Source organism: Lepisosteus platostomus, chromosome 3 (assembly GCF_059453375.1).
Source record: "Lepisosteus platostomus isolate fLepPlt1 chromosome 3, fLepPlt1.hap1, whole genome shotgun sequence".
Classification (NCBI taxonomy): domain Eukaryota; kingdom Metazoa; phylum Chordata; class Actinopteri; order Semionotiformes; family Lepisosteidae; genus Lepisosteus; species Lepisosteus platostomus.
Window position 1 is genome coordinate 18,146,147 of NC_142613.1, and position 26,744 is coordinate 18,172,890.

Sequence of the window (26,744 nt, forward strand, 5' to 3'; positions counted from 1 at the left end):
TTAAAGAATGTGCTAAATATAATTAATATAATATGAGAATTGTGGAATAAAATAAATTTGTTTAATCCTGCTCTGACTTCATGCCTGCACAATCTGGGAACAATTCCAGAACCATTAATCAGAAGTGGCCCCAAAAAGCTTTTCAGTAACATGTCCTCAAAAGCACAGCTGTGCAGTCACTGCTACACAAAGTTATGAAAAAGATTATCCATAGAGTGCTTAATATGCTTGAGCAGTGGTTTCCAACATTGGTTCTGCAGGTCCACTGTGTTTCTATGTTTGCTGCTTTTCATTCTAGCTGAGCTCTAAATCTCTAGTCACTGAGTTCAGTCATTAGTAACTTTATAGGATTTGCTTTCTTATTTTGACTTTTGGATAACTTTTGGATACATTTCTTCACTCAGTTCTGAGTTTCAACAATACCCTAATTCAAGTGTCTAGTTTTCTAAAACTTCAGAGTACAGAGCTTTCATCTTCAACTTTTGTATCTTTATTTCTACAATAAACAGCCATAACAGGTCAGCAATTTATGATGGACAGGTACAGGTGAGAAGGGCAATTTATTCTACACTCCTACAAGGAGCTTCTTTTTCTTTTGCAGAAGCCACAACAAATTTATTGCTTTTGATGTATATTGGGTATATTTTGAGGTATTGTTGTATATTTTAAGTATTAGTGTTGTTGTTGAACAAAATTCAATAAAAACACTTTAATAAAATGAATAGAATACATCATTACAAATTGGTAGAGTTATTCAGGCTTTAAAACAATAGTGGACACGTTATTATATTGAAATACAGTGCCTTGATTGTATCCGCATAGTGTTAAGTGTACCTGGAATTTCATCTTTACACATCTTTAAAAAAAATCTTAAGACAATCTTTTTGAAAGTGGAATTACTGCTTTTTATTTCTCTTCATTTCTCTTTGCGTTCCTTCTCCGGCCTCCATACCCTGCTAAAATGAAAAAGATTATACCCATGGCTCTAATTACTTCCTAACTTATTCTGGATATATTTCACCAGACTTTAGCATTACAGTACATCAGTTCTGTTGTTTTGCCTAGATTATACCCTGTGGCTATTCAATGTTTATCTTAAAAATTGTTTTTATGTCCTTATTTTTTCATGCCATGACTATTTAATTCTTCACCAGGATCAAAAAGTTTGGCAACAGAGACAACATTTTTAAAGTTGTCGTCATACTGCTTAGTCTCCCAGTGTAATTAGGTGACAATTCAGCAGAAATGTGCTCTGAAGATCTCACTATTTTCACAGGTTTATGCCACCAGCATGCTTAATTTGTGCAATGAGTGTTCAGGAAAGGAGAAACATAATAAAAATAAAAATGATTTCCCCTGTGTTGTGTTATGGAAATTAATAGGGGAAGCCTTGAAATATCCCCTCTAGCAGAATGTTTCCCACCTAAAACCCTTGGGGTAACAGTGTGTTCTGCTTTTCCTCCTGCTGAATTCTTAATCACAATTGATTTCAGATTTCTATCTGGATCTCATTTTTAAATATCAGGTGAACTACAACAGCAGCAAAAGAAAAAAAAATTGCACATGCGTCAATGTTCAGTTTGACGACATCACTATGGAAACGGGTTTTTAGTTTGTTTACCTTGACAACCATCTCCGGTTAAGGCTGAATTTAAAAGCACTGAAGCTGTTACGTTTCCTATACATTAACTGAAGTAACAAAATATATCTTTCACATTTCTTTGTATATTTTTGTTACGTTTATTAAAGATAGTATGGATTCTAATACTTTATATTACTCTCTAGACCTCGTGTCTGGCAGCGGCTTAGTACTGAGTGTTGAGCAGAAGGCAGCCTTGCAAACTTCTTTGGTAATACTGAAAGGAAATTATAGATTTGAACATGTTCTGTTCTGGGGCAAAATTCTGGGGATTAAAAATGATTATTTTATAGCTCAAGGAGTTACACAAGACAGAATGCGCGGAAAGAAGACGTTGTACAGGTAAGCACTTGCAACCATGCAATTTAAAGTACGAAAAACATTGTACCTAAATTTGCAGATATGTTAACACATGGATACTCTCTACTCTGCTTTTGTGTGCAAGTTGATGTGTTTGCACTTTAGGGAGATTTAAGAATTTCAAATACACACAGTGAATATTTCATTTCAGTATATGTCATTTTGGTGCATGGTTAATGTTCTAGGAAGGTCTTGCAAGAACGTAAATTAGACTTAAGCAAAAAAAAATATTGGAAAATACGCAGTTAATATCGCGTCTTCCAGACCGCCGTCGCTCATACAAAATAGATTTGCTCAGATGACAAATAGTAATGATATGAATTTATTAGAACGAACACCAGAAACTGAAAGGTCAAAATAAGAAGCGATCATGCGCATCTACTGTACTTCTATTTCTCTGCGTTCCCATAACCACGAAGCCCCCTTGCTCTCCCACTCCCCCGCCAAGACAGAGACAATTTAAAATAGCCAGACAAACCTAAAATACGTTAATAGGAGGTGGGAGAAAACCTGAGCACCCAGTGAAAAGTCATTACGAGAGACCATGCAAACGTCATACTGGCGGGAATCACAAGATGGAACAGAAAGATCCATAGATTTTGAAGCAGCAGTGCTAAACTCCACGCTGTCATGCAGTCTATACAGTATTTATGCAGCGCATCAACAACCTATCTGATCTGCATATAAATAAAAGTGTGTAAAACGTCCTAAAATACTTTTTAAAAAGCTTATATATTTTGAATATTTGCTGTTTATCTTCATGCTTGTTTATCTTAATAGCTGATATAGGAAGGTGACTTGATGAAGGACGGCACATACAGTATAAACCAAATCTCATCCTTGTTAGTTTGAAATAAACCTTTAAAACATCTGGAATAGTTTTGTAATAAACTGGATACTAATCTTCAGCTGGACAGAAACACAATATGGAAAAATTGAATCCTAATCTGTAAAAGAGCTGTTAAATAAAATGACGAATCTAGATGTTTACAATAATAACCAGAATGAGGGGTGGATGCAATTAGAATAATAAAGAAATAATTTTGAATATTACAGAGCTTTTGGACATGCAGTGGATTTAATCTTAACCTTAGCTAAACTGTTTTTCCAAACTGAATTGGGTGATTATAAGTATCTGTTTGAAAACAGTGTAAATTGGATGAGTGTGTTAATTATTGATAACTGTAAATAATCAGAGATATTTAACAGTGTAACAATTTAACAGTGTAAATAATAGTGGTATCAGTGATATGAATGAATGAATATTTAAACACTGCAAATTCATTAGGAATTATTGTGTACTTTTGAGAACATCGTTAAGTGTGGCAGGTGCTGTTGGCAGCAGAATCTGTGTTGTTTAATATATATATATAAGGTTCATGTCTTTGGCTCTGAATGAATGTTAAAGGGATGATAGTTATCATGGAGTTGTTTTTTGTCAATGAAGAGCACAGATTGTACAGTACACTCAGGGAAGTGATTGCCTATTAGTTCTAGGATAGAGGGCAGTTTAATGGACTGAGGAAAGAGCTCTTGCACTTGCAAAATACGTGTCTGTACTGCATACATCTACATAATAGCAATTTCACCTGGCAGTTTGAATTGCATGGACTGGCACCTGCTCCCTCCCGCCACTGACACAATGATTACAGAGATATCTGTCGTGAAGGGCCGATTTATGGGAGACCCTTCCTATGAGTATGAGCACATTGAGACAAAGAAGCTGGGGGAAGGCGATGAGGCTGTGGAAGAGGAAATTACAGTGAGTAAAAACAACCCAAGCCAGATTGGAGCTACTCAGATATTATGAAGTACACATTACTCTTCCTTTATGAGATCTCCTTGTTGTGGATCATTTTCTAAATAGTGTACTGTAACTACTGCAATCCAGATAACTGAATTGATATGTTGTACAATTCCATATTAAAAAATGTGTAGAAAAAAACAATCATGTATTCATACAGTACTTACCCATTCTTGGTGACTGTATTTCCCAGAAATGCGGTTCACTTATTTGATGAATTGAAGAAATATCATAAACTCTGTTTGTTTGGAAAATAATATACAAAAAACAAACAACGACAAACAAAAATATTGAAAAGGAAGCTTACACAAAATTAGGTTGTGAAGAAAAGAAAAGGTTGGGCATACCTTGAGTACATCTGTGACAGAGCATTTGGAGAAATAAGTTTGTCACTGATTTCATAAGGCTTTATTTAAAAAAAATATTGTTGATGGTATTGTTGATTGGTTGATGTTTCCTGAATTATGGGGTTTTTACACATCTCTCAAATTAAATTTTTTTGGGGGGATTAATAACAGGACAGGATAATAATAATCATTTTCTTGGAGTTACTTAATCACACCTAGTAAACCACTGTAATAAAAAAAAAACATACTTTTTTTGGCCTAATGTTTTATTGCAGGTAAAAGTCAAAGAGGAAAAGCGGCTTGCAGCCACAATATCCATCATAGATAAGGAAGTGTCAGTAGTACCAAGGGGAGCATTTATCAAGACTCCACATGGCCATGTCACAAGCAACAGGAGTTTTGAAGGTACTTTGAGATATATTGCATCCTTATCTAAAAGTACACAATCATAAAACCATTAGTAATGTAAAACAAATAAGGTTTAGCCAACACAAGTTTCAACATCTGGCTATATTATGAACGCATTTCTGAAAGGAGCTTTTTTAAAAACTCAGTCACTATTCCTTAAAATAGCGTATCATATTTTTGAAATCTATTTAAATCTTACTATTAACAGGTTTAACAAATTTAAGAGAACTATTATAATAATGTTATGTTACCATTGAAAGGTAAATATATATAGCATTTATAAAGTTTTGCATTTACTTTTGAGAAAAAGGTAAATTAATGACTTATTATGGATCCAGTGTCGATATTTGGGATCACTGTACTTTAGTAGTGCATTCTCTTATTTAATTTGGTAATGGATCTTGTAGATATAGACCTTTAGAGTTTAATTCCTCCTTATTCCTTTTGATACTGATCTGCGAAATGGGTCCCCAGCTAAAAGCAGAAACTTTATAAAACTTTGAAGTGTCACCTGTTTTTTGTATACCTCATCTTATACAGCAATAAATGTACAATTTTTAAATTACTTTTTATATTCAAATTATATGCCAGTATTCCAATGAAATAGAATCAGATGAGGTTGATGAACTTTTCGGCAAAAGATTTTCCAGAGATGTATTGTATGTAATTTTGTTTTTGATTTCCTAAACTACTTATCTGTATATATTTATATTTTTGGGGTGGCCAGATGAAAATTTGTCAGGTTTTTCTTCTCTGTCTGTGTGTTTGCTTCACAGTCTGAGTTGGGTATCAATTTTATTTTAGGGATGGGGGAAAAAAAAGAATGGTCAGTAAAATTGGGTCAGTGATTAAAGAATAGTAAACAAAACAGTTATTTTCCTTCAGGGCTGTCTGTAACAGAAGCTGGAAAGATAAGCAACTATTTTCACTTTTCTGAACCGGTTAACCTTAAGAAGAAATCTCTTCTGGAGAAAGCTGATCTAGACCCATCAATTGATTTTCTGGATTCAATTGAAGAAGATATACCAAAAGGTAAGAGATAACAGGTAGTGCCCTGGTATTTTGGTCATTTAGAGCGCCCATTAGTTTGAATTAATTAAACTGCTAATTAAATAGCTTAGTTATTAGAAGCATTTATTCTTAATACAAATGTATGTATGCAATGGAATGGTATTACTTTAAAGATTTGGTGATAATTTTAACAGACAAGGCTCAGCTGTCTGTGATTGTTTGCCTTGAATTTGTTTACGTCCAGTAATATGAACTTGTACAATTCTAAATGTTTTTGAACCTCAGTGTGCTAATTTAATAATGCATTGCACATAAGAGAATATTTAATTGAGTAGTTACTGATTAAAAATATATACGGTATTGTTACATTTTGGAATTACAGTGAGTCAGAAACCATGTTTTAAATGTCTATTACCAAACAAAAATGACAGCTCTCCTGGCAGTAATTGAAGACGAAATTCACTCTAGAACAAAAAATAATCCTACTGTAAGTTACAGTATAATAAAGCGCATTTTTCAGCGTAATGGGTCATAATTCATATTCATTTCAACATATTGTAACATGTGTGATTAAAGTTGACACTGTGATGTATAAAAAGACATTTCATTGCCAGCAACTACCACTGCATGCCGTATTGTTGTGCATTTGATAAATAAACTTTGATTTGATTTGATTTTAAAGATGTTTTGTGATGCTGTCGATTGCAAATCTCCTCCAGTCAGCACTGAACCTGTGGTATTAGGCTTTGTTGTTTTGTGACATGTTAAAAGATAAATGGTATAAAAGTAGGTGGGTCGGAGGAGTCTGTCTACATTTCCTAATTCTCCCTTGTGTGTGGTCTCAAGATTCACAGCCCTGAGCCCAGACGTGAGATTCATAATTGGAGATTGTAAATCTAAAGTCATAAAAATAACTGTTTATTCTATATTTAAAATAGATAAAGAAGAACTATGTTTTAATAGAAGAACCCTTTCGATGTAGACTTTAGACTTAGACGTAGAACCTTAATACTAGGCAAATCATTGGTGAAGCTCTTGAAACAATGTTTTGGCTATTCTTGCAGATCAGTCTGGTGTTGATATTCCAGCAGGATGGTGCTAAAATCACAATGGCATAACTTAAAGAAAACATGGCTGAGATCTTGTCATTGCTAGATCAGACAACTGCAACCAGAAAAACTTTGCCAGCCAGCAGCAGCTGCACAGGCTGCACTATGTATATTATACAGTACATAGTTTATTAAGTATGATTAAGTTCATACATCATGAATTTGTACGGGTTTATAATGTATTTTTATCTGTATTTTGCTAACATATCTTGTGATTTTGTTTAATACATTTGCTTAAATGATTTGATTAAATCCATTAGGCACGTGTGATCAGTATATGTGGTGAGTATACTGTATGTGGTTGTATACGAGACTTAAACCAAATGTATCAATCAGAGTACCCTTAAATAAAAGTTATGTATATTTTAGTGTAAAGATGTTCTTATCGATTTTTTATTGATTTCCTTGTACCGATCAATACACAAAAAAGAAAATTCAGAAAATAAAAAAAAACTAAAGACCTAGGAAAAATGGAAAAGAAAATATATTTTTAATATTTTGATTTTACATCTGATGGGTGAAAGAAGGTCCTTTTCTGATCTTCTGATCCTAGCGCAAGGATGTTGAATTTTTAGATCTTCGTCCAAGTTACACAGTCATATTTTGGACCCCTTACCTTTTACTGCACTTTAGTAGTAATGTCCAGTAATTCTTTCCCACACACCAATTGTAAAGTTTTGTATGGATGGCTACATGCATCTGCCCTATAAGGAAAAGCCTGTTTCCACCGCTCTTTTGATTTCAAGTCTGTCTACTAACTAGCAGCTTTTATTGATGCTTTGACTTATCTTCCTTATGTACAGTGTATATATAAAGTTGGTTTTGCAACAGAAAAAAAACAACAATGAAAAGAATATCAACTTGGAAAACCCATGTTTATCTTAACATACTGTATAAACACTGTCATGTCTATGCCAAACTGACCTATTCAGAAGAATTAAAAAAATAAAGATGCTCTGGAGTGCTTCAGATATTCAAAAGTCATGGTGTTTAAAATTAAAAAAAAATAAATGGGAAGCTCAAGCAAGGTTTGTGCATTCTGAGTATTCTGGAATACCATGTTCACACATTCCTTACAGAGTATTTTGATTAGGATTATAACTATAGTACTTTCAAAAATATCATTTTCCCCTTTTCAGTGTTGTCTCATTGCTCAAAATGAACACTGTTATAGGAGAAAGAAGTTAAATGTAAATTAAAACTAAAAAGAGAAATCAAAAACTAAAATAGGTTTAAGTATTCCTCCATTACTATGTTGAACTTAAATTAGCTAAAGTAATAGGTTTATTCCATGCTGAATGGAATGACACCCAAAGAAGGCTCCACAGCCAAAATGTGGTGTTTTCTTCTCTTCACAGCATGGAATAAACCTATTACTTGTTCCTTTACAGCCTAAGCATGATGACGCAGCTACCCACCTGAACTAAATTAGCTCAGATGTACAAAAATACTTTTAAATGTGGAAGGTCACTTCCAATATGAGCAAGTTCTATGGTAAAAAACAGTCATATCTTGTATGCTGGCATAAGGTGTTTGGTTAAATTTAATGACAAGAAGCAGGCCAGGGCATGGCTTTAAAGCAATTTCAAAAGATTTATGGGCTCATTAAGAGCTGTAATAAAACAATGTTTGTGTACATTTTGCCATGTTTTTATGGAGCTTCAATTACATTTTAGCATTTTTATCATAGGCATAATGACAGGAATTTATTTTACTGGCACTAAATATAATTTGTAAACAAATATTTATTAGGTTCTTAAATTACCCCTAACAAATGAAAGATTCTCTGATAAAGGTCAAAAAGCCAATTTTGACCTTACAGAAATAATATTTTCTGTCATATACAATATAGAAATTAGATAAGGACTATTGATAAGGTTCTGCTCATTAACACCAATGGTGATTTTTGTTAAAAATGTTTTTAAATGCATTTAAATTCTTATACAGTAAGAATTTACTTTTGTTTTCTGAAACCATTCAGCTGCAAGCAAATCATTTATTTTTGTGAACTGGTTGGGGATGTCTGTAGACTTTTCTTTCATTTTTGTAGCAGCTGCTAGACACCTGTGGCACATTAAAACTGCCACCAGTGAAATTTCATTTAAAAGCAGATTTTCTGGCCAGGTTTCTCCTGTAAGGAAAAATAAATGGGCTCAATTAACTCATTAGGTAGTCTAACTAGAATGGTAGTCATGTATCAATCTTTGAATTGAGTTAATAATTGCTTATTGCTTTAATTAGCCTACATTCTACTTTTGGCTGTATAATTCCTATAAAAACTTGAATTCCTTCTAATGCTCATAGTGGTAATTTTTTGGTAACTATTTTTTTGAAGGCTATTAAAGCCAACAAAAATAGTCAGTATTAGTAGACCACAAGACCACATACAGTACGTATGTATATTTAGACATTTTCTACATATTCTTTACATTTCTCCTTTGATTTGGCACAGGAATGTATACATGTGAAAGATAATGTATTCTTTGTGCATTGTAAAAGTTATGTATAGGAATGAATGATTGATTTATTGACACTGATTTGGGCCTCTGAAGCACAAATTATTGGATGTGAACACCAAAAATGCTTTTGAAAATAGTTTTTTTTTAGGTTCATATTTAAGAGGTTTCATTACTGGCATTGAAAAGTATCAAACATAACAATGCATCTTAAGATGTTGAATGTTGCTGAGCTTAAACAGACTATGTACCATGGAGAGAAAAGTATCAAAAATAAAACATGATTATCATATAAGAATGATCTGAGTTCACAGCTGTTGGATCTCTTATTAGACACCTCACATACTGTACCATTGCTGCTGTTTGCAGTTTTGCCTTCCAGACACAAAATTACAGAATATAAAACTGTACCAACCTTAACTAAAAAAAGGAACATATAGCAGATTCTGTAACATGCAACATGCCTACTGGCTAGGAAGTTTAAATTTTCTGTCTGCAATATTCAAGGTATCAAAAAAACAAGCTTTGCAGATGTCATGTAAGACGACTGCACATTGATTTGTTCATAACACTATAATGTTCAACATGACCTATTTTCTTGTGAATGCAGTCTAAACAAATGCAATATTCGGATTTTTCAGATCCTAAATTCATCCTAAAATTAGGTAACTAGTCCAACATGTTTGTTTTATTTGTTCATGCCCTCTATAGAACTCTAGGAATGTTTTCCCTTTAGTGCACTACTTGGTATTCTGATGAATAACTATTAGGGTAAAATTCAGCTGGCACTTTTATCCAAAGTGTTGTGCATTTGTACCTATTTATACAGCTGGGTATTGAGCTCACTCAGATTGCAATAGTATCTTGTTCAAGGGTACAACAGCAGTATCTGATTTGGGAGGTGAACCTACGGGCATCTACAGTAGTTAAGGGATCAGAGACCTAACCACTATTCCATATTGATGCCTTAATGGCTTGTGGAAATTTAGACAATTTAATTTCAGACAATGTTAACATTTATTCAGATCTTCAAAAATCAGTACAATGGTTAGCATGGCTGTCTTGCAGCACTGAGGCCCTGGGTTCAATTCTGGACCAGGGTGTAATTTGAGTAGATTTTATGTGTTCTCCCTGTGTTGGTGTGAGTATTCTCCAGGTGCTCTGGTTTCCTCCCACATACTCGTAGGTTAAATGGCTCCTGGGAAAATTGGTTCTGGTGTCTGTGTCTGTCTGCCTTACAATGGACTGGCGGCCTCTCCACGGTGTCTTGCGACCTTTGCTTCCCGGCATAGTCTCTGGCTCTGGAAGAAGCCGTTAGAAAATAGATGGATAAAAAACTCTGTATTGGTGCATACTACATAAATATTTGACTTTGCCCCTTTAAAACAAAAAGTGTGTATCTGCTTAGAATACTTTGAAGAATATCATTAAGCAGCACGTGAGTATTATAAACAACCTGTATTTCAATATATCTATGTATATATACATTTCTATTTCATTTATTCTCCTATGCTTCTCCATGAAGTGGATAAATGAAGATTGAGAAGACTGCGTTTGATTAGAGGATTTCAAACTGAGAATATCTCTGTATAGAAGACCTTTTCAAAGACTGCTTGCATTCTCCTCCTCCTTTTTTAGATGTACTTTTGCTCTGGCTGTTTTGGCTTGGCTGCATATTCAAGTCCATAAACGCTTGAAGTTGTTTTTCATTTTTCTTTAAGAAAAGAGATTTCGACATCAAACTTTATTTTGAAAGATCTCAGCATTCCCAATTTCTTAACATAGTTTGATAATTTAATAATATTGTAGTGATTATTCTATTAATTTTAACACTCAGGGCCCAATTGTCTATTGGTAAGCTTCCAGTTTGATCTGCATTATATAATCATTATTTCAATTTAAAATAATATCAAGGGTCAAATATACTTTAACATTCTACAAAATGCCAACTATCTTTTATTAGAAAGTGTGTGCCCTCAGTCTGTCCTAGAATGAGTTTTGTCTGCATTCCAGATTGGTGTAACAATAGTATTGTGTAGTTTCATCACTTCTGAACAGAACTTCTGTTATGGCTGTGAAGATTTTTTTTCTCTGGATTACATAATGTAAACCTTCTGTGGCAGTTTTATGATTTTGTATTACTCATGCCATGTTTACAATTTCGTTTACCTACTTGGACCTTTTCTGCCCTTGCCTAAACCTCTTCGAGTGTCGAATATTCTCTGTAATGGTCCCCCAGTCCTTATTCTTTAGAGATAAGGAAGAGTAATTGCTCACCAAATCTTGTGGGACTCCACTTCTGGAATTGTGTAATAGACTCCCCTTAGTAGTACTACCAAAGAACAATAATGAAGGAAGCTTTGAATGAACATACATTATCATGAACTGCCTCTCATTGGGTACCCTGGGAACCATCTCTAATGCTTTCAAATAGTTTATATCTGCTTTATCTTCTACATGTGTTCAATTCTGCTAGAATCCTTACTTAAATAATTCTATAGCGCATATGCTGTTAATCTGTTGTACTGGTGTGAATGTATAGATATGGTTTTAACTTGTTCCTTATTGTAGACTAAATTTTATAATATGGCAACGTTAAGTAAAATGGAACCTTAACTTCCTATGGAAATGATTCCTTATTTGCATGATGTTAGATGCGAACATTTTCATGCAGATCCTGAGCACAGGAATTCTTCCATTTCTGTCTTTCACAGCTCAGTTATTGTTTCTTAGAACTGTTTATTACATTTCCATTTATTACATTTTATCTATGAGCTCTATGAGCTCTATGAGGTGGCTCTGTTGTCAAGGATCTGTGCCTGTTGCTGGAAGGTTGCTGGTTCAAATCCTGTGGCTGGTAGAGGAATCCTACTCCCTTGGGCTCCTGAGCAAGACCCTTAACCCCAACTGCTCCAGGGGCCCTGTACAATGACTGACCCTGTGCTCTGACCCCAAACTTCTCTCCTTGTCTGTGTGTCTGTGTTTCATAAAGAGCAAGCTGGGGTATGCAAAAAGATTAATTCCTAATGCAAGAAATTGTAAATGGCCAATAAAGTGATCTTTTTTCAGTCTTTGTGTTGTAAAAAAAATATTCCCTAATTTACTATATTCCCTTGTAAAATCTGTTAATCATTGAATGTTTTGTTGTGGTTTCAGGATCATGGAGCCTGCAGTTTGAAAAAGGTAACAGTGTGGTTGTCCTGCGGAATTTACTCTGGCTTGGTCTCACATTTTACCATGTTCCAATGACTCCACAACATGGATACATCTACATGGGGACAGGCCTGAAAAACATGGACTTACCTTTCATGTTATAGGATAAAAGCAATTTGCAACCAAAAGACATTCAGTTTTAGGTGTAAGATCATATCAGTTCTTTCCTATTGGATGTGGAAACTTGATTTAAATAAACATTTTGATAATATTAATATATTCCATATTTTGTGATTTGATGTCCTATAACTACACTATATCAGTTTTCTGAATGTTTAATAATAATAATAATAATAATAATAATAATAATAATTGCTTATACTTATATAGCTCTTTTCTGGCCACTCCACTCAAAGCGCTTTACAGGTAATAGGGACTCTCCTCAACCACCACCAGTGTGCAGCATCCACCTGGATGATGCGACGGCAGCCATAGTGCGCCAGAACGCTCACCACACATCAGCGATCAATGGGGAGGAGAGCAGAGTAATGAAGCCAATTCATAGAGGGGGATTGTTAGGAGGCCATGATTGATAAAGGCCGATGGGAAATTTGGCCAGGACGCCGGGGTTACACCCCTACTCTTTTCGAGAAACGCCCTGGGATTTTTAATGACCACAGAGAGTCAGGACCTCGGTTTTACGTCTCATCTGAAGGACAGCGCCTGTTTATAGTATAGTGTCCCCGTCACTATACTGGGGCATTAGGACCCACATGAGCTGCAGGGTGAGTGCACCTCTTCCAGCAGCAACCTTAGTTTTTCCCAGGAGGTCTCCCATCCAGGTACTATCCAGGCTCACACCTGCTTAGCTTCAGTGGGTTGCCAGTTGTGAGCTGCAGGGTGATATGGCTGCTGCCTAAAACAATCTGAATCAGAATGTGTCAAAATCCAGGTTTAATGGACTTTATACTAGTATACCAAGGTGATGACTGGAGCTTTTCATGTACTGTATGTGTAGGCTGGAACTGACTTGAAGAAATTCAAAATCCTAAAAAAAGAATTAACGAGTCAAGGTAAAGAACTTCTTCCAGCACAGGAAGGAAACCACATCCAGAAGTCAAAAATGTTGTTTTCATAAAAAACTGAAGTTATTTTTTTTAAGTTACAGTAATTTAAATACACTCTAACCATCCTTTAGAAACTGATTTACTAGGAACTTTAAATCTTGAATCAATTAACTAACAACTAAACAAATCTGAGGTCCGCATCTCCTTAATTTTTAGTCCTTCCCATATTTGTAAAGTTGTTAGGAGTTAACAATCACAGAATAGTTTTATTTTGAAACTTGAAACTACAATCAGAATATAAATTTTGCTGCATCCATTACTGGAATTATCCATTTTCAATTTTAAATGCACTTTAGTGTCATAATCATTCAACTTCAAATTGAACCTTTTTTCATACTGATGGTGAATGTCAAACATTAACTGCAATGCTGTGCAGAATCTCCAGGTGTCCATAAAGGCATTGGGACTATTATAAACAGCTTTTAGGTAAAGTTACTTTTTTAAAGGTAATGCTTTACAATTTTAAGTTAGTTGTATAAGGGATCACTTCTTAAAAATATGTTACAAGAAATTGCAGTGACACTTTATTTGAATGTTGTTGGATAATGGCTTAACAAGATGTTATAATCATAGGCATAATGCATTACAAGGACATGCAAATGATGTAACATGCATAAGAGATCATTTGTACCAGTTGCCATAAACATGTTTTCTAAGAATAAATAAATATCATGACCTCTTATGCACGTTATGTAATGTAATGTCCTGTTAAAGATTATGAAGTTGATTCATCTAAAATGTATTTGATACAGTGTTGTATATTGGAATAAAATATTAAACAAAAATATCAGTTGATTAGTTGATACTTAGCTAAAACAAAAATTTTGAACAATACTGTCAGAGTGTAACAATATTGTTTAAATTATTTCTATTTAAATCATGTTTCTGAATGTAAATTTCTCAATCCAGCTTCTATTAAGAAACATTTGTGCAATAACTGAAACAAAGATATTTTATTTATATGGCAACACAGGTATTTTATTTACATAGTACTTTATTTTGGAACCTTGTCAAACACAAGACACATACCAGATAATTCCTTTCTCTTTTTTAAAGTACAAAACAAATGTTTGGTATATGATTACAATTCGAAAATTTGAATGTAAATGCACTGTCAATAAAATACATTTCAAATTAAAATTTTACAGCATTTATTTGTGACTAAAAATGTACACTAGCCTATAAACTGTACATTACATTCCAGGTAGTTTCAGTAGATTACAAAGCTATGGAAAGAAATACAGTTCTGCAAAGTGTACAGCTAATGCCTTTATTCAATTTTTCACAAATTTATGATGTTTTTTTATCTGGCCAGTATAAATATTCAAACCTTGAATGGATAAAATAGGTGGATGAATGAAAAAATTCTACCATGTATTTGTTATTGCATTTGCTTTTAATTATCAGATTTTGCAACATTTTTCAGTGGTTTATATAGTATGGTTTCTTCCCATATTGGACATTATCTTGCAGTTTATAGTGGCCTACAGGCATTGGTTTCTTGCACCATTTCAGTCCTTTTTTCCAAATGGGCTTCACTGTGTCAACAGACCAACGGGTTAAATACCTATAAAGAAACAATAAATAAAAATACATTAACACCGGTTCCGTATTCACACTATAAAATTCTGGCGATATCTGAAACATCCCAATCTAAAAAATTAACATTAAATTGAGCAGAAATATTGCATTTCACTATAGTTTACCATTTCAAAACAAAAGGTTAAAGGAATGATGTTATAATCTTACTCCATATAATATAGACATTAGCACTCTAGACATACAAATATAATCTATTACTGTCTACTATTGTCTAGTCTGTTCATCCAGATCATTTTTATGTTGGTTGAAAGAAGTTTCTTCTCTGTACAGATTTTCGTTCAGCAGCTGAATGAGATTAGGGTAAGGGGATTTGCCACAGTAGTTAGCGTAAAGGGGCATCAGGACATTCTACCGTGTATCTGCAAATTTTAAATGTGGCACTGCTATTAGAGATTTTGCACAAAAACTGATTCCCATTGTCACATTCATATAATCCTGTAGATCAGTGATATTCACTCCTGGTTCTGGAGAGCAGCTGTGTCTTCTGCTTTTCATTCCAGCCTGGACTCTTAATGACTTAATTTGAATCAACTGTTCTCATAGTTGGTCTCTTCCCACTGTTTCCAGGTCTTCACTCGTTGACATTTGTAAGTTACCTATAGAACGTGATGGAAAAATATCCTTCATGGACTTGGAGTAAATATTGCTCCTGTCAATTTCTGTACTAATATGAATTTTACTATTCTTGAAGAAACATCACCTCATGAGTTTGCTGCAAAGACATTCACTAGATCATCACATATAAAAGTCAGTCTGGAAGCCTTGACATCAGTTTTGGAGAGACTGGGGTTTCTTCATCAAACATTTCTATACTGTACATAAGAGTGCAAGAGTGACAAACTGTTCTTAGGTCCTTAAAAACAGCACCGTTGAGCTGCCAACAGATGTTTTATTTCAATCAGTAACTCAAAGACTGACTTTGATGAGGCTACACTTCTATACCTTCTCATCTATGCAAAGGGGTAAGCAGGAAACAATTTAGGGATGCAACTGCAAAGCCAGCAGTGACTTTGAAAGCTCTATGTCTGAGATTCAGTGTTTATACATCAACAGTGTGCTAGTGCCTCTATAAAGCTGATATGTATGGGTAAAAAGCAATAAAGTAGCCACAAATGAAAATGTGTTTGCAATAAAGTATGCAAATGATATTGTGGACACGTGAGACTATTTTGTGGTCAGACAAGACAAAACTGAACTGTCACAGGATTCCCCACAGTCAACTATATTTCTGCTTTGAAGCATCACATTATGGAAATGTTTCTCATCATCAGGGACAGGGAAGTTTGTCAGGATTGAGAGGAACTAGATGGTGTTAAGTATAGCTAAATCCTAGTCAGCAAAAAATGTGATTTTTTCAGCACAGTTTTACATTTCAGCCGGACAACGGCCCAAAGCCCAAGGCCAAGGCCACACTGGAGTGATTTGACAAGAAGAGTGTGAATGTCCTTGCCTTGAATACCCTAGTTAAAATCCAAGCCTGAATTCTAAAGAAGATATATGATGACACTCCATCCATCCCCAATTAACTTGTCAGAGATGGAGTGACATTTCCAGGAATAATGGGCAGAAATTACACCATCCAACTGTGCACAGCTGGTAGAGATCTGTCTGTAAATACAGACTTAAATACTTCCAGCTAGTACTGAATAATTATGAAATCCATAAATTGGAATTTACTTTTTTCTGAAAATTGTCTTTTGCATATAACAAAAGAATGTGTCCAGCTTGATCTTTGCAGTTGTAAATAAACAATTTATATTTGCAACTTACTAAAATGAGACAATTGGTAAGGGGTAAAACAAAATCACAGTGCATGGTATACTTTATTGGTAGTTACAGTAATACAATCTATTGTTATAAGATGCAGACATTTTTTAATAAATAGAACACACTTTGAGGAGCACTACTACCAGACCAGCTAGGAGGACTGTATGGATTCTGGTCCTAATTAATCTTATGATATAGTGCTAACTAGTTCAGCAACTACTATGTTAAATCATTTTAAGACAGGAACCAATTTAGGTCAACTAGCTGGTAAACACAGACTTAGGTTTCACGGCACTGATCTTACAGTGTTTAGTGTTCAAGAACAATCATTAGAGATTTTTTATTCCCATCAACTTCAGGTACAAAACAAACATAATAAAAGATTATTTGAAATCATTTTTGAAAAGAGAAAAATGACTTATTATCCATTCTACCACAAATAAAAAATATTCAACCTGCTGTAAATTAAGTTTGGAGATTGGACATAACAAAAACCTGTTACAAAAGAAGTTATCTTCTCTTTATACCTTTTTAACAACCAATTGTCATTCTGTTCTCACTTGCATTTGTAAGCAATTCGCTCCTAATTTTTATTTGCTCTTTAATGTGATATTTTAGCAGTGTTTGGAATAACAAACATTCTTGACTCTTAATATGAATAATCTGAAGAAAGATTTTAAATATATATATATTTGTGTTTCACTGGATACAGCCTTTTCAAAAAATACCCCCATTTAAAACACATATGTTGCACTATCAGCATTTTTGACAGTTAATATGATTTATGTTAGTGTTTGTAGTTTCAAAGCAAATTTCCTTTCATACTAGTTGCATATTAAAGCTTTAAAGAGGTTTGTTCTCTTACGCACTGCACTTGCCATACTCCATCAGTTAGTTAATAAATTATTTATGATCAATATTGCATTTATCAGGTCAGAACAATACATCTCTCTTTACATTTGAACTAATTATCTATTTTTTTTTCATTACACCACTCATTCATTTTCCAAAACAAAAACTAGTTTGCTTTTATTTCAGTAATATCCATAATGTTAAACTGGAACCCTTCCCTTAATGACAACATTGGTCAAAGGGCACAGATACGTTCTTCTTTGATGAAAAACAGACATTTTAGCAGAGAAGTGAGGTGAGGAGTAATTCTCAGTTATATTTCTCTGGTGTCCTCTTTAATAATTCTAGAAATTGAATGCATTTCTCTGTGGCGTAGGAAAATGCATATATAGATGTACCTTCTATTTCATGCTAGAATATTAAAAATTGATAAATAATTGAATCAAGGTTGAAATTATGATCACTGAGAATCTTTGTTATGTGTGACAAATTACCCCCCCCCCCAACCTAGAAAGTTTTCTCACTAGACTACGATGTATGTATCACAAGGGACATACAAGTTAGAAACAGCAATGTGTGAGAAATAAGCAAAGTAAAGATTGGCCATCTGGAAGTAAAGGACTGTTCCTCCTGCCAGCAAGATAATGAAAGCAAGGTGAAGCAAGTTCATGAGAAAAAATCAGTAGAACCAAAACATCAGCTTGCTCTATGCCAATGGCAAGATACAGGGGGGATACCCTTTTAATGCTGAAGACTCAATTAAACATGTTAGAGAGTAACAGTAAAACTAGTGAATAATCCAAAAATTAAACTACAACATCCTTCCTCTTTTTCCTCCAAAACTTTTATCAATCCATCATACAACAACACTCAATTTATGACTGCCAGGGTGAAGGCTGAAAAACAGTTCTATACAAACATCGTGCAGTCACAACAAGGAGATTTGAAGATCTTTATATTGAACGTTTGAGTATTCATCTTTGTAAACTGTGTAAATTTAGTCATGCAGCTTCACAAAGTAATGGATGGAGGTCTTTTGCTTGATAACCATTTTTAAAATGAGCTAGATAAATACGTACGTAAGCCTATCCTTTATTTAACCTTCTATATTACGCACAGATCTGACATGCCAAGGTCTGAAGAAATGATAGCACCAAATTAGGTTCTGGGAAATAACAGATCTGATGTGCAAACACAATGTTATTTGTTTTAAAGTTGGCAAGCACGTTGGACAAAATGTACTCAATGCATTTTATACAGTCATTTATCTGAATTAGTTAATGAATGAGAGGGCAAAGTAGTGCTGGTCAGCCAGAAATAAAGTCTTCATACATATTGTTGCTGCAGGACAAAGTGCCTTCTTGGTGTACACAACAGATGTGACATTATTTTTTAGTTAGATTCCTTTTTCTACAGAGTTTGTAATTGGAACCTCTAGAAATAGTGAATTAACCATTTTTTTTGTCTGTAGTACAGCCTCCTACTATCGGTCTTCTACTTGGTTTTCATTGTTACCATCAGCAGATCTTACACAATGAACAAAACCAAACTAACAAATACAGATGTACTCTACTCTATTTTCTGCTGCAGTTTTATTATCATCTTTGTGTTAAAGCTGCTCATTTTAACATTGCTTAAACATTTATAACTCTTAAAATACATTTTCTGTTGATTGAAAGCGAGTCTTTACAGAGAGCTTTGTTTTACATTCAACAACTTACAAATGTACTGTATAATGCAACACATATAGGCCACATTAACAAAGAGAAGGACAAAGGCAAGATTCAGTATTAGTGCTCTGTAGTTACTAGTTTTCCTGTCACTGTAACTCAGCACAAAAAAACAGTTTCACAATCATGATGTTAAAGAGGTTGCGAAAGGAAAAATTGTGAGGTTTAGTTAATGATGCAATTTCACTTGTGACTTTAAGTGTGTGGTAAAACAAAAACAAATGGTATAGATGTTCTGTACATTTCTATGCCGTAAATTAATTTTAGTAAACTCTTTCTTTGATATAAAAAGCCTTACACAATGAGTCCCCATTATATTAATTGCATAATGCTTGTGTGACTACAATGTTTTATCGTCTAAGGAATTGAAACATACAAATATTACTCTTTAGACATCCATAGATTTGTAACCGGTCTTTTCTGCAGCCATTCAAGTCATTCCCATCAGTCTCCTTGTTTATAGACTTGAATAACATTTTCAATGCAGCAGTGCCCAAATTGACCCCAATGAGGAGGACAGTTTAGTTAACACGCAATGCCGTCTACAGCAAACTTGACAAACTTGCTCCTTTACCGTCTTAAAGGTATGTGCTTTCTCCCCCAAACAAGTACGTATACCATAATTGTGAGGACTGTAATCATATATATCAGTTATTGCCTGTATTCCGCTACTGTATATTATTCAGACTTTCTGCTGAGCAACAAAAAGGTCATTTTGTAAGTCTCAAGCATTTCTGAGAAGATTATGCTCCTGTTCAAATGTAATAAACAGACAATTTTATTTTCCTGGCTTCCTGCTGCTATTAGTATGAAGAAGATTATACACAGCAATAGAGTAATTATTCTAGGCTTCGTGTACTGGTTCAGCACCATTTATAGTAACCTCAGGGCTCCTCCAAAGACTATGAGTTAGTCCCCGAAGTCTTTCCATAAAGTTCTAAAAGGACCTGTTCTATGTTGACAAGATCAGTGTAGGTTGTTTCTATTTTCAACTTTAAAATATTGGGGGAAAAAAAAGCATTTTGTTGTTGGTACAGTTACAACAGCCTTTATGAAATTTCAAAATCTTTGTTTTGTATTTTTTCCTTGCAACATGTTATAATTTAGACACATTTCAAAGATGTTCGGTAGTATTTAATATGGTGGATGAATGCTGTTCATACTGTAGTTTCTCATTTACAACCAAAAATAAAATAGCAAATGAAGATTTTTGTCTTGATAAGAGGCGAAGCTTGTTATTCAAACAAACACAAACTTCAAGTAGTTGTATAAGAAGCCCTATCAGCACCTTCACCAGAGACCAGGTGGTCAAGTGTTTAAGGTAAAAGGCTTCTTACCTGGTGACTCCTGCTTCATAATCATTCTCTACCACTGACTTACTGCGTGTATTACCCTAAACATGTAACTACGTCTCTTTGATCACATTGTGATGTGGAAGTGATCTGGAAGTCTCCAAAACGTTTCTGATGCCAGGTTGGAACTTCACAAATTCCAAGCACTTTTTTATTTATTTTTCTAACAAATAAACAAACATATAAGTTTATCAAAAAATGGTTAACAATAAACTGATGCAATTCTAATATGATTATCTTATTCTTACACCTCATTTCTACTAGACATTTTGAGATGCACCTCCGCTGACCTGTCTGGCTGTGTTATACTTACATTCCCAGTCATTTCTCTCAGGTGCAGTTCGCCTAAGAAACCTGCCCTATATCTAAGGTCAAACAGTGAGTAGGTCCAAACAGGAATTCAAACCCCAGAAGACAGCTATGAAGATGTGTTATCAAGCGTGCCATTACTTAATCCACCTTCTAACGAGACCAAACTTAAGTCACCATTTGTTTTTGGAAAACTTGTGTATCAAAACTAATTTTCAATTATTCTAAGAACAAGAATGATGTAAGCAGAGCTGTTCTTAACTGCAAAACAGCAAAACCATTTTAAAATCACTCCAATTAAAACCATACTGGTGTAAATAGACATTTTCTCCTATTTTGTGGGTAAGTAGGACTATTAAGAGTGCTTTTCATTTCTTGCTATAAACAGACTTTTATAGTTTAAGAACATTTTGTCAATGGGAGGATCACAGATTGAAATCTATTGCACCTGCAAAAGGAGCTTGGGACAAAATTAAATTACACAAGATTGTAAAATTTCATGCTTGCTGTATAATTACCCTTTATGTAGAAGTTTATCATGAATTCCATAAAATATATATATATATTTTTTTAAAGCAGCCAGCCCTTGTGTAAAACATTCTTAATACACCAGAGGGACTTATCAAACTTCAACCAGCTACAACCTGCAAGTTCAAAGCTGTGACAAAGCTGTTTCAAACTCCTTTTAGTTTTGTTATGTCTTTGGTCACAGGAATACTACAAAGAAAAAGAAAAATACTTAAGATCAAACTTGTAAGATGAATTTCAGATAGTTTGAAGAATAACAAAAGAGTATGACTGCTTGCTTTTAAACACAATGAGGCCTTTGTGATCCAGACATGTAACTGCCAGTAGATGGGAGAGGATCTTTTACTGTTCTGGAAGATAGTGGCATCTTTCATGTGCAAGACAAGAGTTATCGATGTGAGATTCAACCTAGGGCAATCTCAGTTCATCATCTGATTGCATTCACTGTTCTGCTTTGAACGGCTCGAGGAAGACAGGATGATAATGGGGTATATATCTTTGTTCATACCTCAAATAAAGGCTTGTTTAGGTCTCACAGGAAAGGCATATCTGCTGCCAAAGCTACACTACAGGGATTCACACAACAGCTCTGCATAATGATCTATGTAATTCTTATCAGAATGTAATAACAAAAGGACCTTGAAAGGAAACACAGCTGTCCATTTCATTATAGTTCATGCAGCCAATGACTATATAAAAAAAGTAGAAAACATCTCAAACAATAAAATCAACTGATTATAAAATGCTCCAGTATCTTTAGCAACTGTATTTACCTTGAAAAACGTCTTCACTGTGCTTCTTGAGATGGAGATAGTAATTAAAATTAAAGTACAATGTGTGCTACACAAAATAAAAGGTAAGAAATCTGTTGAATGAATGGAATCAAATGTAAATATGCTTGACATTCCCAGCAAAATAAACCCCCCAAAACATTCAAATCTAGGTTTCAAATTTACATATTTGTCCATAAAAGCATACTTCTTTTTTATCTGCTTCATACCAGGAGGCACTGCAAAAACAGCTACGGTAAATGCAAAGATAAAAAAGGATCAAGCAACTGCGTGAAAAACAAACATCCTGATTAGAAAATAGCCTTCTGTAAAACTACATGAACAACAAAAAACAAAAATTAATCTCTGAACTAAAATGAAAACTTGCTATTGCAGAATGCAAATTAAACATTTGAGATTTATATTTGAGTTCCAAAGTTGTGGACATCAAAAGATTCAACATAGTTGAATAGGGTGCCTAAAATCAGTTAGAAGAAGCTTCAACTCTCCTGTTAGTCAAGGATAACATACAATGTCAACAAAGTTCTGGCGTGACTGTACTTCATTTCTGGTACTTTTTTCTGCATTATTCTTTTACTTCAAGGATTATGTTCTTATTCTCATTATAATTTCATAAGAATAGCCTACCAGCAGCAGGCAAGCAATGCCCCCCCCTCCAATTATAGAAATTAAGTACTGCAACATTCCTCTGACACAGTTTTTGAAAATATGCATATAATTTTAAAATATACACATCTATTCACGGCAGCTATACTGTGTTTTATCACAGTTTAATAAGGAATTCTAAAATCCTCTGTCCCTTATTTTAGCTTCATCTTTAAGCTTATATGCTGCCAAAGATCGATATCTCCAACACCGACTTAAAGCTGTAACAAAGAGGAAGAAGGCAGATTTAGTGAAGAAAAACAACCTGGACTGAGTTCAGAGGAAAAGAAGCTTGTAATCTCCTAAATGGAAGTCTGGGAAAAGAAACAGTGGGGTGATATGGAGAAAGGAGAATGAAGAATGAAAGAGAGGCCGTCCTTCCCTAGCAGAAGTCACAGTGAAGTTACGCAACTGTTGTTTTTGTTTTTGTTTGAAGCACAACTAAAAGAACCATAAGACAGACGAACACATTTATTTAATAAACTCCCGCTAAAGCCTATCATGTTAATGACCTTTGTAAATGAAAATTCATGTCCATGGGGCCAGTTATGCGCTACTCATGCAATTCTTTTTTTTATTGTAACCCTCAGTGGAGGAAACATATGCTTTTCATTTCCAAAACATGGGCTCCCTTCCATGAAATAAATGTCAGCATGGTTAAAGAAATGGGACAGTAATAATCACAGTAAACCTACCTTCAATTAAAGGGTGGAATTTTGTGGGGCAAATTACGTACATTTATGTGCACTGCTGATTAGGTAATTTATGAATTGAATCAAGGATTTACAGTATTCTTTGAGGTTCCATCATGTTTTCAGTAGAACACTTCAACTAATGCATTAACAAAAGTTTTACTGGGGTCAATAATCAGTAGCAATAATTTGTGATCACCGGCTATTAATACATTAATCCATTAAGCACTTCTCAAATACCCAGATGTCACTAAACAATTATAAATTGTTCTACCTGTACCAAGTCCACAAAATGATATATTTGTATAATGCTTTGATTGATAATCAGAATTTCTAGCTTAAACTGCAAGGCTGATAATAGGTTTCACGTTCTTTGTAATTTTAAAAAAATATCTATTGCCTTGTTTTGCTAAAGCTGTGTTCTATCCAACCTATAATAACTAATGATGAGAACACTTTTTATAAGGAGGAAGGGATTTTGTGTTAGAAAAAAAAAAGGCAATTCCAAACCATAATCAGATTAATAATATGATGAAAATTTGTCTTAGGCGGTTAGTTAGGTGGACCAGTGGTTAATGGCTTGGATGTTTGTGGTTTGTGGCCAAACTCAGCTTTATGTCCTTGTACAAAGGCATGTTTTATGCTGCTGAAACCACAGTTCTTTTGTAAAAAATACAGTAGTTGCAGCTGCTGAATCAATGGTCTTTGCATATCACTTTTTACAACAAACTAATCAAAACAAATTCTAATGATGAAACATTTAGACATTGTTGAAAATTGTGCTCTAATAAATAAAGCACAGATCTGGAGGATTTGTACATATTTTTTAAGAACACAGGGCAAAAGAAAAGTTACAAATGGGAGGGGACCATTCAGCCCATGTTGTTCATTTGATTGCTAGCAGCTTGATATTCCATGTACTCTTTTCTTAAATGATCTCAGAGAGTCAGATTCAACCACATGTCCCGGAATTAGGTGCCAGACTCCCACAGCTTTTGTGTAGAAGTGCCTCCTGTCTTAAATGGCCCTAAACTTTATTTCCACTTAAGTCCTTGGATCTTTCTATTGCTGCTGATCTTGAATGAGTCCTCTGACTTTACTTGATCAATGCCTTTCACATTACTGAATAACTAAATCATGTTCCCACGTAATCGTCTCTGTTCCAGTTAGAATTTGTTTATTAAGAAAACTAAACAGACATTTAACATTTAAAATAGTATACAGGGAGGCAAATTTTACTCAACAGGTAACAAAATACAGATTCAATTTAGGCAGACAAATAACAATTAATGCTGATATTTCTACAACACATCAATGTTCAAACACATTTTGAAGTCACAGAAGGTTAAATGCCAAGGGGGTTCAATTTTTCAATGAATGAGTTCAATATCTCGTGTCCACCAAGTAATGCTAGCTATGCTCACAACTGCTCACACACAGTGTAGCATCAGCATTAGAAAAGCAATTGTGTCTCTCTTGGAAATTATATAAGAATTGCAGAGATGTGCTTCATACAGGTTAGTAAGTGCACATGGTCATAAAACTTTACAACGCCAGTTCAATGCGACCCAAACGTGCTACAGTATATTTTGGGGTGGCCAGTCCATTATCCATTGAGCTGTTTTTCATATACACACAATGCACTCTGCCCAGAAAGTCTGACAAATGTATGTGAAAGGGGATAATGTGTTATTATGCACAAATGTGAGTATGCAGTGTAGCATGTGGAGAGAGAACTATTTGTTCTCAACAAAACTGTTATCTCCATCCTTACCCTATTACACCCCACACCATCGCAACTCATAAGTATATTCATACACTTGAAATTTATTATTTGTACTATAAGTATTATTAGTACATTTTAAAATCATAACATTATAATGTGGGTCACTGTGTTTTCTATTAAATAATTATTTGGTGTGCCTACAAAACCTCAGTTTGTTAAGCCATGGTGCTTAAAAATAAAACAAAGTATTTAGAGGGTATGTATGTTTTTTCAAATAATGAACGACACCTTTGATACCGCAAATTAAAAAGCAGATATGCTAACTGAGATGTGAGTGAGGCCTAAATATTGTCATATCAAAAAGTGTAGTCGGATTCCACAATTTCCTTTCTGAATAATTTCCTCACAATTCGCAAAGAAGAAAGTAGCCATGGGAAAACATGATAACTTGACGATATTCACAATGGAAAAATATATAAAACTGTTCATGGTTTCAATGCTGAAACTCCTTCGTGCAAATGCTTTTTGAGGTATTAAATGGGAAGATTTAAAAGACGTTTAACATGTTTACACTTCAAAACTGTACAATCGTTTTGAGTGGTTTTACTTAATCAGGCCTATATTGCTAACGCAGGCTGTACAAAATGTTTGAGAGACTTTAGTGCATGCTTTACTTTCACCTTCTATTTTATGTGCTCCTTTTCAAAATTTTTGGTCTGCAGATTTTATCGTTTTAAATGGAAAAAAAACAGGCAACATACGTCACAGACAAAAAAAAGAGCATTAACCTTCTTGTATTGGCCCTTTGGGAGCAAAAACACCAAAAGGTACGTAAGGAGGCTCCAATCCCATGGGAACATCTCCTACTTCACAATTCACTCTGTAGTGTACGCAAGCATCAGACGGAGGGGCTCCATTGTACTGACTCCTGGTGTGAACCCAACACAATACTTGCAGACACCAAATTTTCCCATAACACAGAAATGGGAAAAAAAAGCTTTAAGCAAGCTTTAAGTCCCTCTTTACTATAATAATTGGTGTAAACATGCTTGACATAATTAAAGGTACTCATTTCTTAAATGGAGTCTTGTATTCATCTTCAAGGATGACATAATCTGAGTTTTTTTTCTCTTTTGTTCTGGTCCTAGACCATTAAACACTTCCCTTAATGAAATGAGAGGGCTAAACCTCGCTTTGGGTTTAGTCCACTACCACTTTCAAATGCAGAATTGTAAACATAAGCCAGCGTCAGTCCCAAAATGTCTATTATTAAATCAGACCAGACAGTTGATTTTTGGAGGTGCTAATCTCTCCTACCACGATTGAAGGAACAATC

At 34.4% G+C, this 26,744-nt stretch overlaps 2 protein-coding genes across 2 annotated transcripts in view; one reads left to right on the top strand and one right to left on the bottom strand.

The window, feature by feature from the left end:
• Positions 1–1,608: 1,608 nt before the first annotated feature.
• Positions 1,609–12,562, top strand: rsph9 (radial spoke head component 9). Its single transcript, XM_088624787.1, has 5 exons — positions 1,609–1,981; positions 3,596–3,761; positions 4,426–4,555; positions 5,444–5,590; positions 12,291–12,562. Exons 1-5 carry the CDS (start codon positions 1,755–1,757, stop codon positions 12,449–12,451), a joined length of 831 nt encoding a protein of 276 aa, XP_088480913.1. The 5' UTR covers positions 1,609–1,754; the 3' UTR covers positions 12,452–12,562.
• A 1,790-nt stretch (positions 12,563–14,352) lies between these two features.
• The window catches only part of mrps18a (mitochondrial ribosomal protein S18A), a 47,033-nt gene continuing 34,641 nt past the window's right edge, over positions 14,353–26,744 (bottom strand). Inside the window, exon 6 of the mRNA XM_088624788.1 lies at positions 14,353–14,981. Coding sequence (XP_088480914.1) covers positions 14,837–14,981 — 145 coding nt within the window. The 3' untranslated portion in view covers positions 14,353–14,836. The remainder of the gene's footprint in view (positions 14,982–26,744) is intronic.